Source organism: Dipodomys spectabilis, unplaced genomic scaffold, assembly GCF_019054845.1.
Source record: "Dipodomys spectabilis isolate Male_0828 unplaced genomic scaffold, ASM1905484v1 ptg000480l, whole genome shotgun sequence".
NCBI classification, from domain to species: Eukaryota; Metazoa; Chordata; class Mammalia; order Rodentia; family Heteromyidae; genus Dipodomys; species Dipodomys spectabilis.
In genome coordinates, this window is record NW_024871157.1 from 2,934,873 (window position 1) to 2,952,422 (window position 17,550).

General features: G+C 51.8%; 1 protein-coding gene across 4 annotated transcripts; it reads left to right on the forward strand.

Annotated features, from left to right (window-relative positions):
• The first annotated feature begins 4,564 nt into the window (after window positions 1-4,564).
• Trafd1 (TRAF-type zinc finger domain containing 1) lies at window positions 4,565-16,923 on the forward strand. 4 transcript variants are annotated; one of them, XM_042668973.1, is made up of 12 exons: window positions 4,565-4,657; window positions 6,797-6,861; window positions 7,507-7,642; window positions 8,261-8,314; window positions 9,533-9,938; window positions 10,571-10,777; window positions 11,265-11,341; window positions 13,629-13,859; window positions 14,608-14,728; window positions 15,275-15,596; window positions 15,908-15,980; window positions 16,102-16,923. In XM_042668973.1, exons 2-12 carry the CDS (start codon window positions 6,815-6,817, stop codon window positions 16,153-16,155), a joined length of 1,728 nt encoding a protein of 575 aa, XP_042524907.1. In that variant the 5' UTR covers window positions 4,565-4,657; window positions 6,797-6,814; the 3' UTR covers window positions 16,156-16,923. The 4 variants fall into 4 exon arrangements, with proteins under 4 accessions (XP_042524907.1, XP_042524910.1, XP_042524911.1 ...); XM_042668976.1 differs by having other exon boundaries at window positions 15,911-15,980; XM_042668977.1 differs by having other exon boundaries at window positions 11,271-11,341.
• The last annotated feature ends 627 nt before the right edge of the window (window positions 16,924-17,550 follow it).

The following is a 17,550-nucleotide window of genomic DNA, read 5'->3' on the forward strand; positions in this document are numbered from 1 at the left end:
GTCGGCTGTGGGGCTTGAACTCTGGGCTTGGGCACTGTCCCTGCACTCTTCAGTTCAAGGTGAGCGCTCTACCACTTGAGCCACAGCGCCACTTCAGGTTTTCTAGTGGTTTATTCGAGATAAGAGTCTCACGGGCCGGGCGCTGGTGGCTCACGCCTGTAATCCTAGCTACTCAGGAGGCTGAGATCTGAGGATCTCGGTTCAAAGCCAGCCCGGGCAGGAAAAACCGTGAGACTCCTATCTCCAATAAACCACCAGAAAACCCGAAGTGGCGCTGTAGCTCAAGTGGTCAGCTCGCCTTGAGCTGAAGAGCTGAGGGACAGCGTCCAGGCCCAGAGTTCAAGCCCCACGACCGACAAAAAAAAAAAAAAAAAGTCTCACGGACTTTCCTGCCCGGGCTGGCTTTGAACCGTGAGTCTCAGATCTCAGCGTCCTGAGTAGCTAGGATTACAGGCATGAGCCACCGTCTCCTGGCTCAGAAATCTTTATCTAGTGTCTGTACCGTGAGCCTGGGAATCTGCATTCTCATCCTCTACGACACACCAAACTACTCTGAGAAAGACTGATTGAGCATAAACTATCTTCCCCTGAAACTCCTATACAGTGCAGGGGGAGACCATGGAAGGATTTTCTGGAAAACTGGGAGATACAAGTGCTCTCCTTACAAGGAGGACAGAAGGTATCTGGTCAGACATCTGGGGGAGGAAACTACCAGCAAAGGGAGGGAGCCCCAGCTCTTAGGAACTCTGCCTAGTAACAGGCTGGCCTGGAAAGTACCCAGCATGCTCTGAGACCTTGGGTCCAATCCCTGTCCTCATGAATATGTATGATTCCCCAGATGTCAACTGAGAACCCTTCCTTTCTGCACACACACACACACACACACACACACACACACTTCATCCTTCCTCTTCTCTACAATTCCTGGCAGAATCTCTAGTTCTGTGCTTAAGAACAAAGAAGAAAAAAATAATGTGAATATTTCATTTCAGGGTCAAGGGCACACCCACAGAGTGTATCAGGGCTGGCACCTCCATTAGGAAACTGGCTTCAAGCAGTGGCTTCACAAGCATTTTCCCAGTGACACATGAATATGTTATTGTGGGTAGATACAAAATACCATTTTAAAAAATCACACCAAAAAGGATGTTTACAGCCTGCCCTGAAAGTCCTACATCCATGAAGAAGACAAGGGCTCGTGGCGTGTGCGCTATGCTAGATCTTGTGAGTTGCCTTCCTAATAGCACTCCCTTCCTAGTTTCCCTTTGTATCCTGTCAGTTGTCAAGCAGCTCTGAGCAAGTGACACACCATCAGCTTTCAGCCCTGGACGGCGCTGAGAAGCACCAGAAGAATATAAAAGACTTGTGGCTAGAAATGGAGAGGCCGAGACTTGGGATGTGGCTTCTGAAGGAGCCCTGTCCGTCCATGTAGGAGGCCCTGCATTCCACCCTCAGCACCCACAAACAAGCAAAACAAACAGCCCAGCTTAGCTAAATACTGATGACTGGAGACAGGAGCGCCTCTGTTCACGTGGACACATGGCTGGATGGCTGCATTTTCTGGTTTTGGTGGTGATGGTGCTAGGAGCGGAATCCAGGGCTGCTCCACAGGACGCAAGCACTCGATGGGCCGCTGAGCTATACCCTCAGCTTCGTCCTAACACTGGAGGGTGGCATTGGTGTGGGCTTCTCAATTTACACTCAGAACCCAGGTCCTTGAGATCCACTCATGAAAAGCTTTTCCGGATGTCTTACAAGACAGAGAGGGTTACGGAATTGTTTTACTATAGTAGGGTTAAAGTAGGGAGAAAGAAAAAGATAAATCATTCTTGCTCCCCATGGTAATGGGCATTAAAGATTCAAAATGGAGGTTTTATATTATTATTATTATTTATTAGTTGGTCATGGGGCTTGAGCTCAGGGCCTGGGTGCTATCCCTGAGCTCTTCTGCCCAAGGCTAGTGCTCTACCATTTTGAGCAACTGCGCCACTTCTGGTTTTCTGGTGACTAATTGGAGATAAGAGTCTCACGGACTTTCCTTCCTGGGCTGACTTCAAACCTAGATCCTCAGATCTCATCTCAGCCTCCTGAGTAGCTAGGATTACAGGTGTGAGCCACCAGCACCTGGCTAGGATACACTTTAAATGGGTGAAATTCCATGTGGTATGGAATGTTAATAAGACTTTTTTTTTTTTTTTGGTCGGTCGTGGGGCTTGAACTCTGGGCCTGGGCGCTGTCCCTAAGCTCTTCAGCTCAAGGCGAGCGCTCTACCACTTGAGCTACAGCGCCACTTCCGGTTTTCTAGTGGTTTATTGGAGATAGGAGTCTCACGGTCTTTTCTGCCCGGGCTGGCTTTGAACCGAGATTCTCAGATCTCAGCCTCCTGAGTAGACAGGATTACAGGCGTGAGCCACCGGCGCCCGGCTTTTGTTAATAAGACTATTATATAATTTTTCGTTGCTCAGTACACTAATTTTTTACTTTACTATATGTAATTCCAATAAAGTTTAAAACCAAATGCAAAATAATAGTACCATCCTTCCAGAGGTACTTGAGAAAATGGGTGGAAAAAAAGGGATGTGGCTGAGCGCTGATTGGGCCACCATGAATCCAGGGCTCTGGGAGCTCAGGGTGGATTGCTACAGTTACCCTTTGTTGTATGCAAAAAAGTATCAGAATCAAAGCTGGGGGGGGGGGGGAGCAGAGGTCAGTTTCAAGCTAATCCTAGCTACTCAGGAAGCTGAGATCTGAGGAATGAGGTTCAAAGCTAGTCTGAGCAGGAAAGTCCCAAGTGACTCTTAAATCCAAATTAACCACCAAAAACCCAAAAGTGGAGCTTTGGTTCAAGTGGTAGGGAGCCAGCCTTGGGCAGCACACAGGCCTTGAATTCAGATGCCAGTATTGGCACCAAAATGAAAAAGTAAAAATTCAGCCCAGCCAGAAAAGGGCTGAGGGAATAATAAAAAAAAAAAAATCGAATCCCATAAAAACATATTTGGTATTAGCCAAACAAAACAATGCTACCATTTAGGGTTTTTTTTTTTTTTTTTTAAATCATAAAGCAGCAGAAAGAAAGCTATTAAGTGTAAGAAACCGGTGAAAACTCACAAATACCTTGGTGTCATTCTGCAAGTATGGAGCGTCTTCTACATGTCCCCGTGAGAGCTGGGCACCCGGCCAGGCATCTGTGACTCTGGACAGCTGCTGAGCTGTGAAAGTGGGAGAGAGGGAAGAGGCTGCAGCCTCAACCAAAGGACAAGCTTTATTTTGTCAGGGAAAATCCTGAACCTTGAGTGGAGCTGAGACTGGAGGCAGCTGAGGACACTTGGGTGAGCAGCTTTGGAGCGACTGCTGGGGTGGGGACAAGTCTCTACTGACATCTCAGCCTTGCGAGTGACAACCTTGGCTGAATAGAGGGACCCAGCTCCCCTAAACCTAGCTAAGCCTTGAGTTTGGCTGAATCGGAAAGGGCCTGAAACATCTCCCAGGGGCCTTATGAAAATTCCCCTCCCCCCCCCAGTTAGAGCCCAAGACACTGGCAATTCAGTTCATAGGATGCATTTGTGCTGATGAGGGGTCAAAGCAGTTGGGGGTTGCTCAAGAGCTTGACCTCAGAGCCTCAGGCTAGCCAGAAAGATGGCTGGTCCTCCATTTCTAGGGCCCTGTCTCTGCCTCTGGCATTTTGCTCCTTAATTGGAGGTAAAGAGTCTCAAGGACTGTCCTGCCCTGGCTGGTTTCAAGTTGAGTATTGAGAGTCTTGGGTGCTGGGCTTTACCTTTTTTCAGTAAGAAAAAAAAAATGTTGTGTTCTTGTGTGTTTGGATGAACTGCCCTTCCCCTGTCATAAAACCGGGGCCTCGAATGCTAAGCAAATACTCCATCACTGTGCGCCAACTCCCAAACTTAAAAAAAAAAAAAGGAATCTGCATATAGGTCAGTTAAAATAAGGTATCCCTAGGGATTGAGATCATCCTTATTTCTTCTTTATTCCCAGCTCTCCCGGTCATGCTGCCAATTCTCCTGGTAAATTCTTTAATTCAAAGGAACCTCTGAGTCACCCACGCGAGGAGGACAGTTGTTCCCAGGAGACACGTCTGCCACTCAGCCCCAAGCGGAGAAGCTGGCACTTGTACCTGTGTCTCAGGGCCTCGGTCCGTGCACTGCATAAAGCCGAGTTCTCTTATATGGTCAGAAGTCTCGCTCAGGGCATTAGAGTCACAACAAGAGTGACAAATACATATTTATGGCCTATGACAGAACGCAATTAATTATCTTAATATATTAGGCTCATTCGTAATGTTTGCACAGTATTATTCATGCAAATCTTTGTGTGTGTGTGTGTGTGTGTGTGTGTGTGTGTGTGTGTGTGTGTGTGTGGCAGTTGCTAATCAGGCGCTCGGTCCAGATGTGCAAGGAGTTGGGGCTCTTAGGGACACGCTCCCTTGGAGCTTCGATTAACCAATCAGGGCTCGGAAGGCGGGGCCCGGGGAGAGACAGCAGTACTGTCCAATGGGCCCTCAGCGGGGGCCGGCCCTGGCCAATGGGAGCGCTCCTCCGCGACGCCCCGCCGCGCGGAGGCAGCTCCGGGGGCCGTTGTTCGGCGGCCGTAGGGATCGGCGGCGGTGGCTGGCGCGGCCGCGTTCCTGCTCTCGTCCCGGGTGAGCCTGGCGGCGACTCGCGCCCACGGGCCCCAGGAGGCCCCGGGGACCTCCGTTTCGGAAGGCGTCTGGCCCGCAGGGGCGGGGCGCGGCGCCGGGCGGCGGCGGGGCGCGGCGGCGGGGTCTGCGCCAGGCGCTGGGGGAGCGGCGCTGCGCTCCGCTCGTCGCGGCCCGGGGGAGCCGGGGAGCCGCCGCGGCCGCCCCGCAGCTCCGGCCGCCGCGCCCGGGGCGGAGCTGGGCTCGGCGCCGGCCTGGGCCGGGAGCCCGAGCCTCGCCGGCCGGCGTGGGGTGGGGACGGCCCGCGGGGAGCCGGGCGCGGCCTCGGAGCCGCGGGGCCCGGGTTCGAGCCCCGCTGGCCGGCCGGCGAGGGTCACGGCCTCTGCGCGCCGCCGCCGCCGCCTCTAGCCCGGGTCTGCGGCTGTCCCTCCCCGCGGGGCGCTCGGGACCGGAGGGTGTCGGAGCCGCGTTCAGCCGCGAACGCTCACCCGGCGACGCCAACGGCCGGGCCAACCGCCGCTCGCCCCGGGCCCCCGGGCCCGGCGCCGCCCGGGGCCCGCGGAGGCCAGGAGCCCCTCGGCCCCTTCGTGCTCCCCGCCACCCTCGGGAGCGCGGGGCAGCGGAGCGTCCGAAGGGCCAAAGCCCACGGGTGGCAGAACTCGAGCCTCGAGCCGGGACGCCGGGCCCCCGCGTTCCTCCCTTCCCCGGCGCGCCCCGCCGAGGGCCGCTGCACCCGAGCACCCGAGCACCCCCGGCTGCCCGCAGGTCGGAGCCCTGCCTGGAGCCCGACCCCCGGCCGGCCCCGCGAGCTTTCGCTTTCAGTCCAGGCCTCCTCCTCCTCCTCCCCCGACCGGCTCCGTGTGCTCCGCATCTTAGGTTTGGTTTCGGTTTTTGTTCTTGCCGGGCCTGGGCGCCGCCCCGCCGCCGGCCTTTCCCGCCCGGGCTGGCTTTGAACCGCGGTCTCAGATCTCAGCCTCCTGAGTAGCGGGATGACCGGCGCCCGGCTGCAGCTCGGTTCAGAAGCCCCTTCCTGGGAAGCGCCTCCCTGGCCGCCCTCCGAGTTCCCGCCACCTCGTCCCTCGTTGTCTCTGCTTTCTCTTTAAATAGCCTGTGCAGGAGGCTGAGAGCTGAGGATCGCGGTTCAAAGCCAGCCCGGGCCGGAAAGGCCGTGAGTCTCCTATCTCCAATAAACCACAGAAAACCGGAAGTGGCGCTGTGGCTGGAGCGCAGGGACAGCGCCCAGGCCCAGGGTTCAAGTGTGACCGCCAACAACGAGAATCTGCTTCATACATCTTCTTCTTCGTTTTTCTTGGTCACTAAGTTGTTCTTTTGCCAGAAGCGATATATTTTTACAAGTTTGTAAACATTCTCAGTGCCAGGGCAGCTGGTTTGATCGTGCCAAAACTATTACAGAGCCTTTCTTAGGGCTCAGTGTTCAGACTTCTATTTTTCTGTGTGTGTGTCATGGAAAGGAAAAATTTGAAGTAAATATTGGTAGAGAAGGTAACAGCGCTTTGCTTTCTGTATTGCCCTTTAAAAAGAAAGAAGTTTATTTTTTTTGGTTAGTCATGGGGCTTGAACTCAGGGCCTGGGCGCTGTCCCTCAGCTCTAGCTTAAGGCTAGCGCTCTACCCCTTGAGCCACAGTGCCACTTCCAGTTTTCTGGTGGTTAATTGGAGACAAGAGTCTCATGGGGAATTTCCTGCCCTGGCTGGCTTTGAACCATGATCCTCAGATCTCAGTCTCCTGAGTAGCTAGGCCTGAGCCACCAGTGCCAGCAGAGAAGTTTATTTTTTTGTGCTGGTCCTAGGACTTGAACTCAGGGCCTGGGCACTATTCCTGAGCTTTTGTGCTAGTGCTTGAGCTACAGCTCCACTTCTGGCTTTGTGGTGTTTAATTGGAGGTAAGAGTCTCACAGCTTTCCTTCCAGGCTGGCTTTACACTGTGATCCTCAGTTGCAGCCTCTGAGCAGAGAGGATCCCAGGCGCCGGTCACTGGTGCCCAGTAGGCGGGTGTTCATGTTCACTTCACTTTTTGGCACCTGGCATTTAACTAGATGGAGCCACACCTCCAGCGTGGTATTTTTTACTATTTTTTGCATGTCACCCCCAAAGCAGAAATGAAAGTTCATCTTTCTTTGCAGTTCTCAGAAGAGTAAAAGATGGCGGAATTTCCCGATGACCAGGATACTCGTCTTTGTAATAACTGGTAAGAATTGAAACCTAATGTTAAATGAGGATAAACTAACCTCTGTAACAAATTGTGTTATTTTTGGTAGGTCAAAATTACAACTGTATATTGTATTGTACAAGTCAGTAGAGCTAGAGCTGCTTAACAATTTTGAAAAATTGCCTGTTTTAGTCATTTGCTAGGGCAGCTGGCTTGGGTGGAGTGAGCAGCGGTGGCAGGCTGGGAGGCTGGGAGGCTGGGAGGCTGGGAGGCGGGCTCTGCTTCCTGCACTTAATGACTGACTCCGTTGCATGGACTGTTCTGGAGCCTCCTTTTCTTTTCTTGGCTTGCTTGAGATTGAACCCAGGGCTTTGGCATGCTAGGCAGGCACTGTATCACTTTATATTCCTAGGCCCTAGACTCTGCTTTCCTGAGAGATTCCATCTTGAAAATAACCAGCCAAGAAAAGGCCTGGCTGAAATGGTAGAGCACCAGGTGTGAGCAAGCAAGCCAAGTTACGGCAAAGCCCTGAGTTTAAACATTGATACCAGCAGAAACAAATGCTAAAAAAACAAACAAAACCCAACAACAGTAATTGAACAAATTTCCATATGATAGCACTGTTCAAGGTAAGGCACAGATCGATTAGTAATGCCTGTCTGTTGTCTTGGTCTGTTTCTGTAGCTCAAAAGAAATACCCGTGTTTAACTTTACCATCCATGAAATCCACTGTCAAAGGAACATTGGTGTGTGTCCCATCTGCAAGGAACCGTTTCCCAAATCCGAAATGGAGATTCACATGGCTACAGAACACAGTCAGGTGAGAGACACCAGTCCCCGTGTTGATGTGGTTTACTTGCAGCTGTTCATAAATGTGTTATACTTGTGATTTTGCAATAAGAGAAGAGTGTACTGTCTTTTTTTTTGTATTGCTTTTTTCTTTTTTTGGCTGGGTCCTGAGGCTTGAACTCAGCCTGGGCACTGTCCCTGAGCTGCTTTGTGCTCAAGGCTAGTGCTTTACCACTTGAGCCACAGCACTACTTCTGGCTTTTCTGAATAGTTTGTTGGTGGTAAGAGTCCCATGGACTTTCTTGCCTGGCCTGGAACCCTGATCCTCAGATCACAACCTCCTGAGTAGCTAGTGCCGGCCACATTGTCTTTTTTTTTTTGTCGGTTGTAGGGCTTGAACTCTGGGCCTGGACGCCGTCCCTCAGCTCTTCAGCTCAAGGCGAGCACTCTACCACTTGAGCTATAGCGCCACTTCTGGTTTTCTGGTGGTTTGTTGGAGATTAGAGTTTCCTGGACTTTCCTGCGGGCTGGCTTTGACCCAAGATCCTCAGATCTCAGCCTCCTGAGTAGCTAGGATGACAGGCGTGAGCCACCGGTACCGGCCCACACTGTCATTTTAAAGCTAGCGTATTCTTACTTTTTACCCTAGGTGGTCTGCAAATGTAACAAGAAGCTGGAGAAGAGGCAGTTGAAGAAGCATGAGGTTCGTAGTCATGTACTATGAAGGGAGGAACTTACATGGGTTGTTCTTACTAAGATTTCAGAGCACATGGAAAAACAGTTTGATAGACTTATTATAATTTTTTTTCTTTTCTTTTCCCTCCCTCCCTCCCTCCCTCCATTCCTCCCTCCCTCCATTCCTACCTCCCTCCATTCTTCCCTCCCTCCTTCCCTCCCTTCCTGTCAATTGTGGGGAGTAAACTCAGGGCCTGGGCACTGTCCTTGAGTTTTTTTTTTATTTGTTTTTTTTTTTTTGGGTCCGGTTGTGGGGCCTGAACTCTGGGCCTGGGCACTGTCCCTCAGCTCTTCAGCTCAAGGCGAGCACTCTACCACTTGAGCCACAGCTCATGGCTTTGTAACCTGAATGGTTGCAACAGAGTCCAAGTGGAGTTTGTACTAGTGTGTGGCACCAGGAACTCTACACCATGTCCTTTGGATAGATCAAACACTTATGTCGAGTTCAGACTCAATGTCAAGTTCATTTTATGTACTGTTCTCATATCTTTTAGAGAAGCCTTACCTGGGGCCCATTCACATTTTTCAGGAAAATACTTTGGAAAAGCTAACAGTTTTTTTTTTTTTTTTTTTGCTGGTCATGGAGCCTGAACTCTGGGCCTGGGCGCTGTCCCTCAGTTCTTCAGCTCAAGGCTAGCGCTCTACCACTGGAACCACAGCACTCCTTCCGGCTTTTTCTGCTTATGTGGTGCTGAGGAATCGAACCCAGGGCCTCATGCATGCGAGGCAATCTCTCTACCACTGAGCCACCTTCCCAGCCCCTGTTCTTGAGTTTTTTTTTTTTATCACTTTGAGCCACAGCACTTCCCCTTTTCTGGTGGTTCATTGAAGATCAGAGTCTCACAGACTTTGCTGCCCTTGCTGGCTTTGAACTGTGATCCTCAGATCTCAGCCTCCTGAGTAGCTAGGATTGATTACAGGTGTGAGCACTAGCACCTTGCCTTGGCTGATTTTTAGTTATCGATGAACAAAACTACATGATGGCAGGGCAGCTTCGAAGATTCCTTCTAAGAGTTTCTTGAAGAACTCTGGAGACACACAGAGGAAACTGTAGTTTTCAAACCCTTAGAAAACTAGATGACCAAGAAAGCTAGGGGTTGAAAGAGAAGATTGGAGTTTTCTTTTCTGTCCTAAAGGCACAGCCTCTTAAGAGTGTGTGTTAACTGCTCATTGCCGTGTGTTGCAGGAGACCGACTGCCCTCTGCGGCTTGCTCTCTGCCAGCACTGCGATTTGGAACTTGCTGTTCTCAAACTGAAGGAGCATGAAGAGTACTGTGGGGCCCGGACGGAGCCGTGCGGCAGCTGTGGACGCAATGTCCTCGTGAAAGACCTGAAGACTCACCCTGCCATTTGTGGCAGAGAGGAAGTGGAAAAGCGGAACACCACTGCTATGTCTCCTAATGCGTATGATGAGGCGTGGGGTCAAGACAGAATCTGGATTGCTTCCCAGCTCCTCAGACAGATCGAGTCTCTGGACCCACCTGTGCGGCTGTCCTCGAGGCCCCTGAGAAGCCTTGAGTCAGACTCTGTGCACAGCAGGACTTCAAGCCAAAGGAACGTGCCAGCCCATTTTCCAATTCAGAATAATCTGTGTGAGTTAACATTTGGGGTTAGGGTACCCCGGGAATGGCAGCACCATCCCTGGGGCAAATGAGACCATGCAGATTATGATAGTAGAAGTCTGCCAGGCTGAGGAGAGTAGAGTTCCTACTTTTCCTGTGGAATAGCAATGTCAGAACCTTGGTAGATTTCTGTAGGGTTGATGCTGCTGTTGCTGCAAGTAGCTGATACTCCTTATGTTTGTTTCTGCAGAGTGCTTTCCATGTATTAGCTCAGTTCTCAACAGGAAGTACATGCAAAATGTTTAGGCCAGTGCCTGGCCAATAGTGGTGCTTAGTAACTGAGTGACTTTTCTTGTGCTGGGGAGGGAACCCACGTCCTTGGAGTTAGGCAAGCATGCCACCCGAGTTCCACCCCTCACAATTGCTCAGTAACAATACCATTTCTGTAGTACTGGAGAGTGAACTCCGGTCTCATGCTTGTCTACCCCCAAGCCATGCCCCCATTCCAGCATTGCAGATCAGTAAAATACTGTAATAATAGTGCAGCTTAATCTGGTGGCACACTTAGGGTTCAGAGGATGCCGATAGACTTGTGTAGATTTGGAAACTTAAGGTCTGGCTATATCTCCAATGTATCTTGAGTGCTGATTGTTTTTGTTCAGTTGAAGAACAAGAAAGGCAGGAAAGGAACAGAAGCCAGCAGCCCCCCACAAAGAGTGGTGAAGATAGCGCAAATCTGGACTTCATGCTGGCCCTCAGTCTGCAGAGTGAAGGCCAGGCCTCCAGCATGGCGGAGCAGGACTTCTGGCAGGCTGTGTGCGAGGCGGAGCAGCTGCACAGTGGTCCCGGTTCTTTGATTGATGGGAAAGGTGGGTGTGAATATTCTGTGTTAGACTAATTTTTGTTACATTATACAACGTGTACCATTGTCACACATTTTTGTAGGTACTGGGATTTAACTCAAGGCTTCCTGGCTAGGCGGGCACTCTCCTTCTTGGGCCTTGTGTTTAGCCCTTTTTTTGTTTTTTGCTTGGGTTTTGCTGTTTTGCGTAGGCTAGCCTGGACTGCAATCTTGTGGATCTCGGCCAGGATTAGGCTTTAGCTACTGTACCAACCTGAAATACGTATATGTGTGCGCATATGCGTGTGTCACGGGGGATGGCAGGCATGCACCACTGGGCCTGTGCCACCGCACTCGGCCATTTGTTGAGATTGAGTCTCGAATTTTAGTCCCCCAATCTCTGACTGCCAAGTAGCTAGGATTATGAGACACTTTGCCTGGCTAGGTTCTCACTTTTGTTGCTTTTAATCAATTCCGTTTTTGTTGTTGTTGCATCTAACTGTGAGCTTACCTAGGTGCAGCAGATGAGACCATGCTGCCTTGTGAATTTTGTGAAGAGCTCTACCCAGAAGACCTGCTGATTGACCACCAGGTGTGTTGAGAACCGAACTGTGCAGTTGGTGAGGTCATGCGCATACTCAGTGCCCAGCTGATGTGTGGCTGTGGAAGTCAGCCTTTTTTCCTCCTAGAAACACCATGCTCATTCCGGCTGTCGCCCTGTGAGATCACTTCTGGGTGATTTGGAGGTTTGCACCTCTGAACCAAGTTCCTCCATGGTAGCTTCTGAGTTTTCCTGATTCTTTCCTTTTTTCTTTTATTCTTTCCATTTTTATTTATTTTTTGTGCTAGTACTGAGGCTAGAACTCAAGGCCTGGGCACTGGGTCTTAGCTTTTTTTTTTTTTTGGCTCAAGTCTGGCATCCTACCAGTTGAATTACACCTCCACTTCCAACTTTTTGGTGTTTTTTTTTTGTTTGTTTTTGGTTGATCATCGTGGGGCTTGAACTCTGGGCCGGGTGCTGTCCCTCAGCTCTTCAGTTCAAGGCAAACGCTCTACCACTTGAGCCACAGCACCACTTCTGGTTTTCTAGCGGTTTATTGGAGATAAGAGTTTCAAAACTTTCCTGCCCTGGCTGGCTTTGAACCGCAATCCTCAGATCTCAGCCTCCTGAGTAGCTAGGATTACAGGTGTGAGCCACCGGCGCCCGGCTTTTGGTGTTTTTTTTTTTTAAAGATAAGAGTCTTTGTGGACTTTCTTTTTTTTTTTTTTTTTTTTTGGTCGGCCGTGGGGCTTGAACTCTGGGCCTGGGTGCTGTCCCTCAGGTCTTCAGCTCAAGGCGAGCGCTCTACCACTTGAGCTACAGCGCCACTTCCAGTTTTCTGGTGGTTTATTGGAGATAGGAGTCTCACGGTCTCTCCTGCCCGGGCTGGCTTTGAACCGAGATCCTCAGATCTCAGCCTCCTGAGTAGCTAGGATTACAGGCGTGAGCCACCAGTGCCCGGCTTTGTTTTTGCTTTTTTTTTTTTTTTTGGTCGTGGGGCTTGAACTCTGGGCCTGGGTGCTGTCCTTCAGCTCTTCAGCTCAAGGCAAACATTCTACTGCTTGAGCCACAGCGCCGCTTCCTTCGTGGACTTTCTTGCTCAGGCTGGTTTTGAACTTCAATTCTTAGATGGCAGCCTTCTGAGTACCTAGGAAAGAGTCTTGCTGGATGGCTGAGGCTGCTCTTAACTCTTTCCTCAGCCTCCCGAGTGGGACTGGGACTACAGACTTGCACCATCCTGCTAGTTTTACAAGGGAGTCCACTCGACTCTGACTGTTTGGCCTAATGCAGCATTTCCAAAATTGCTAAATACTCTGTGCTCTAGGTAATGGAGCAGACTTTCCTTCATGAATGGGATAATACACTCAATATGTGTACTTACTGATTTAGAAGCAGCAAAAGAAAACTTACTAATAGGAATAATAACCAGGTTGGGTGCCAGTGGCTCACGCCTGCAATCCTAGCTACTCAGGAGGTGAGATTTGAGGGCTAAGGTTTGAAACCAGCCCAGGCCAAAAAAAAAAAAAGCTTGAGACTCTTTTTGTCCAATTAAGCATAAAAACCTGGAAGTAGAGGTATGGCTCAAGTGGTAGAGTTCAAGCCTTGATCAAAGAAGCCAAGCAAGAGTGCAAGGCCGGGCTGAGAAGGTGGCTCAGTGGTAGAGCGCTTGCCTTGCATGCTCGAGGCCCTGGGTTCAATTCCTCAGCATCACATAAGCAAAAAGAAAAAAGCCGGAAGTGGCACTGTGGCTCAAGTGGTAGAGCGCTAGCCTTGTGCTGAAGAGCTGAGGGACAGCGCCCAGGCCCAGAGTTCAGGCCACGACCGATGAAAAAAAAAAAAAAAGTAATATTTGCATCTTTCTCTTAGTTTGGTAGTATCTTGGATCTTTGTAAATTTAGAAAGAACAATCACATGAACAAAATAGGAAAACAGTCTAGGAGATGAGGGATGTGCTTTGGATTCTAGTCCTAGTGCCATCCACACATACAAGATCATCCGGCTAGGTATGGTGCTCAGGAGATGAATGAAGGTGGATACAGAGTTCAAGGTTGGCCTGAGTCGAAGTGAGATCCTACCTATTTCAAAATAAAGTTCCAAAGACAAGGCTAGAGGCATGGTTCAAGTGATAGAATGTGGACTTACTGAGTATTCAGCAATAGGTTCAATAACCAGAACCACCCAAAACTAAACAGTAAACCAATAAAGAAATGTTTAAAAGTAAAGATTCTAGTTATGTTCTCCTCACCCTTTTTTAGCCCTCCTCAATATTAAGTAGTATTAAAATGCTTTGATTTTAACCTCTGATTTTTAAAATCTGGTGTTTGTTTTTTAATGACAGACAAGCTGTAATCCATCACGTGCCTTACCTTCACTTGGTCCTGACAGCTCGTCTTCCAGCCGGGTGGAGGATCCTGGTGATCTTTTCCAGAACATTCTGCAGCAGGCAACATATGACCAATTAGGCTTTATAACAGGCCTAAATACTCTGTCTCCCGTGGAAGGCAGCATCATCATCCCATGTGAATTTTGCGGGGTGCAGCTAGAGGAAGAGGTGCTGTTCCATCACCAGGTACCAGTTCCTGGAGTGTCTTGTCTCTGTCTGTCTGTTGAACCTCTGTGAGTGAATGTGAGCTTTCCGCACTTTAGCCTTTCCACCTGTTCAGAAATTCATGCCCTGTTTTGGGACCTATCTGGGGGCCTGCCTTCTGGCCACGGACCTCAAACCAGGACTGCATTTATGTGGGCACAGAGCCTTTCAGTTTTCCTGTCTGAGCCACAGGTGCCAGCTTTACTTCACTTTTGTAAGAAATCTAAGCATTGGGCTGGGAAGGTGGCTCAATGGTAGAGTGCTTGCCTAGCATGCATGAAGCATGAGCCTTAGGTTCTATTCCTCAGCACCACCTACACAGAAAAAGCCAGAAGTGGTGCTGTGGCTCAAGGGGTAGAGTGCTAGCCTTGAGCAAAAGAATCTCAGGGTCAATCTCCAGGCTCTGAGTTCAAGCCCCCAGGAATGGCCAAAAAAAAAAAAAAAAAGGAATCTAGGTATTGGATGAACCACTGGAGACAATCAAGCGAGCTGCACTTGTCAGCATGCATGGCATGCTTCTCTGGGCCCCCGTGGCCAGCCCTTCCTTTGTGCCCTCAGTGCCTTTGATGCTGTGGGATGGCTGCTTGTCCCCACTGTGGGCTTCTTCCTTCCAGGACCTGCTTAGTGCCTGTCAGCCTCCCTCCACGGTACATGATCGCCCTACCTGCTGTGCCCCCTTTGCTCCCAGCCCTCTCAATTCGGATGACTAGTTTTGGTTTTGCTTGTTTAGGACCAGTGTGACCAGCGCCCAGCCACGGCACACAGCCACGGGACGGAGGGCTTCCGGAGACAGGATCCTCAGCGGCAAGAGGCCTCACCAGAGCAGCTCCGGAGGCGCAGCAGGCACCAGGGTACCCGCCCGGCTGCACACAGCCGTGGCCTGGCCCGCCGCTGGCTCTGTACCCTCCGCCCCTCATCTGTTGCCTTCTGGGGGCTGTGGGGATCTTGGGTTACCTGGCACCAAGGGTCTCCTGGGAAGCTCCACTGGGGCCAGTTGAGTGCCCCTGTTCTCCTGAGCTGTCGTCCTGAGGCTGCATTGCTGGGATAAAGGCTCTGGGTAGCCTTGAGTCCCATTAGAATTAGCTGTGCATCTCCTGTGCATGCACTGTTAGTACTGCTGTTAGTCACAAGACTCATGGCTAGAAAAGTGGACTGTTTTCAAACTTACCACTGTAGAACCAATTAGAAATGAGGCTCGCACACACACTTTGTGAACCATTAGGAGACTCACTAGTGTGTGGAGTAGATCGTCCTGATTCTCTCCTGGAGTTTGAAGTTCTAGTATCCGTTAGGGGGCCCGTTGATTTCTATTCAGAACAGTTCACTTCCTGCCCCGAATCCAGCATTAGTAGCAAGAGTAGACTTTGCTCTCAGGCTGTGACTCTTGTCTCTCCCAGGAGACCTGTCTTCTGGTTACATGGAGGACACCAAGCAGGGGACTGCGAAAGGCTCCACCTATCCTCTGCCTCCCAGCAGACCCATGAATCATATGACCGTGACCTGCAACCGACTGTTAAAATCAACGCCAGGCCCCAGGTCTGGGTACCAGCCCAGCCCTCCACGAGTGCTGAAGCTCAACAGCGCAGACGGCCAGGAGCTCCGGGGGCGGAGTGGGGGACAGGATAGCTCAATGGCCACGGACCACCCCTCAGTGATTCACTCTATCCGAACTCTCTACCCCGAAAACCTGGTGCCCTCCCTCCCCCGTGGTGGAGCCAGGTAAGCACGGGTAGCTAGGGGTGGTACTTGGAGCTGGCACTTGAGCACAGCGCAGGGGAGCGTGGTCGGGTCTGGTCACTGGCCTTGGCGTGCTGAGCACACGCTGCCTCCGAGGCCCGCCCGCCCGCCCTCGCTGGAGGCAGCTCTGCCCCGAGTTGCCTGATTCCCAGAGTTCCTCAGCTGTCCGCCAGCTTTCTTGTTGATTTGCTGCGAAGGGCCGCGCTGGGCACCGCTGGGTTCTTGGTGTCCCTTCACCGTTGGACTCTGCTCAGGGGCATCTCAGGAGCTGGTGTTTCTCCCTTTTCTTCCAGCAGCAGGAGTGAAGGCAGCAGGAGCTCCCGGGCCACCCCTGCCGCTGCCAACTACCGCAGCCGAGGCGCAAAGGTAGTGGGGTGGCAGGCGAGGTGGGGCTGGTTGTGGGAAGGACTTCCTTTGGCCTTTGGAGAGGGGGCTTCAGCCCCATTCCCTCCTCCGCTCAGCCTGCCTTCGTGTTGCTCTGGTGCAGGCGAAGCCAAAGCCACAGGGGGCTGGCGATGCTGAGGAGGAAGAGGAGGAGTGATGACATCCAGAGGCTTGAGCCCCGCGCCCCGCGCCCCGCGCCCTGCACCCACCTTCTATGCACACAGCACTTGCCACCGCAGGCCTTCCTCTCAGGCTCTTCAGGCAGGAGAGCCTTCGTGGATTTTTTACTTTTTCTAGGTTCTGGCCATTTTGTGTCTTTGGGCTTGTGCTGCAGGACTCTGGGTGTGAGGGAGGGCCGCGGAGGGAGGCTGGGAGGCACGTCCGGCCTCCACTGCCCACCAGGCTCTGTGTTTTGACACTGCCGCCGCCGCCACTCCTTGGTGCTTTGCAGTCCTGGTGGAGGGAAGGGGGAGGGGAGGGTTTTAGAAATCTGGCAGCCACCAGTGATTTTTTTTTTTCCTGTGGGCTCTTAAGCTTGGGACTTTTGGGACCTTCCCTGTGTGCTTCCTGACCAGCTCCAGCCTCCGGCCTCTGATGCTCGCTCATAGGCCAGTCATGGTGTCAGGAAGGAGGCCCGAGGGGAGTCAAGCATAGGTGCGTGCTGGGAGCTGTGTGTTGAGCTGCTTCCGTGGCACTTGGCATCGCTGCCTCCTGTTCCGGTGGCTGCTGTGACTTCCGGTCCTCACTGCCCTCTCCTCGGGCAGCTGGTGGCTGCCTGTCCTGGCTGGGCCCTGCTGTGCTCAGGACAGAGGCCCAGGCCTAGGCTTGGAAAGCGCTGCTAGAGCCCCTTTCCCTTCTTTTTATTTTACTATTATAATTATTATCTGTTCCTTGTAATAGAAATAAAGTTTGTACTTGGAGTTCAGCCAGGCTGTGGGCTCCGTGGAGACTCGGGAGCTGGTGGCGGGCAGTTTCTTCAGTACCCCGTCACCTGACAGCCCCACCGTGGGCATCCGGGGCTTGCAGGTGATCTGCCCCCTGAGCTGTGCCTGTACCCTGCGGCTCAACAGTTTTGACCTGGGCAGGCTTTGTGCCTGCCATGATCCTGCCTCACCTCCTGTGGGGAGATGGGTGTGAGCCACGGCGCCTGGTGTGGCAGCTTTTCAGGGAGAGGTTTGCTGAAGCTCCAGTGATAGCTCAGGGGGCCGGGGAGGGGGCTCTGACTGAACAGAGAAGGGCAGATTGTTCACAAGCCTCAATTTGGAGCCAGGCACAGAGATACACCTCTGTAGTCGCAGCCCTTGGAAGGTCAAGGACAGCCAGGACTTCAGCTCCAAACAAAACCCAAGCAGCCTGCACGTGCTCTCGTAGTGGCTCCTTGCTGGGACTTTCACTGCCCGCTCTGCCCATTGCGATTTGCGCAGAGCCTTTCAGCCCCCTAGCTCATTTGAAGCTCATTTGTTCTTCCAACAAGCTAGTGTGTGTGTGGGGGGGGGGAGGGGGCGAGAGGAGAGGGAGGGCCAGTGCGTGGTGGCGAGTAAGGCACATGGAA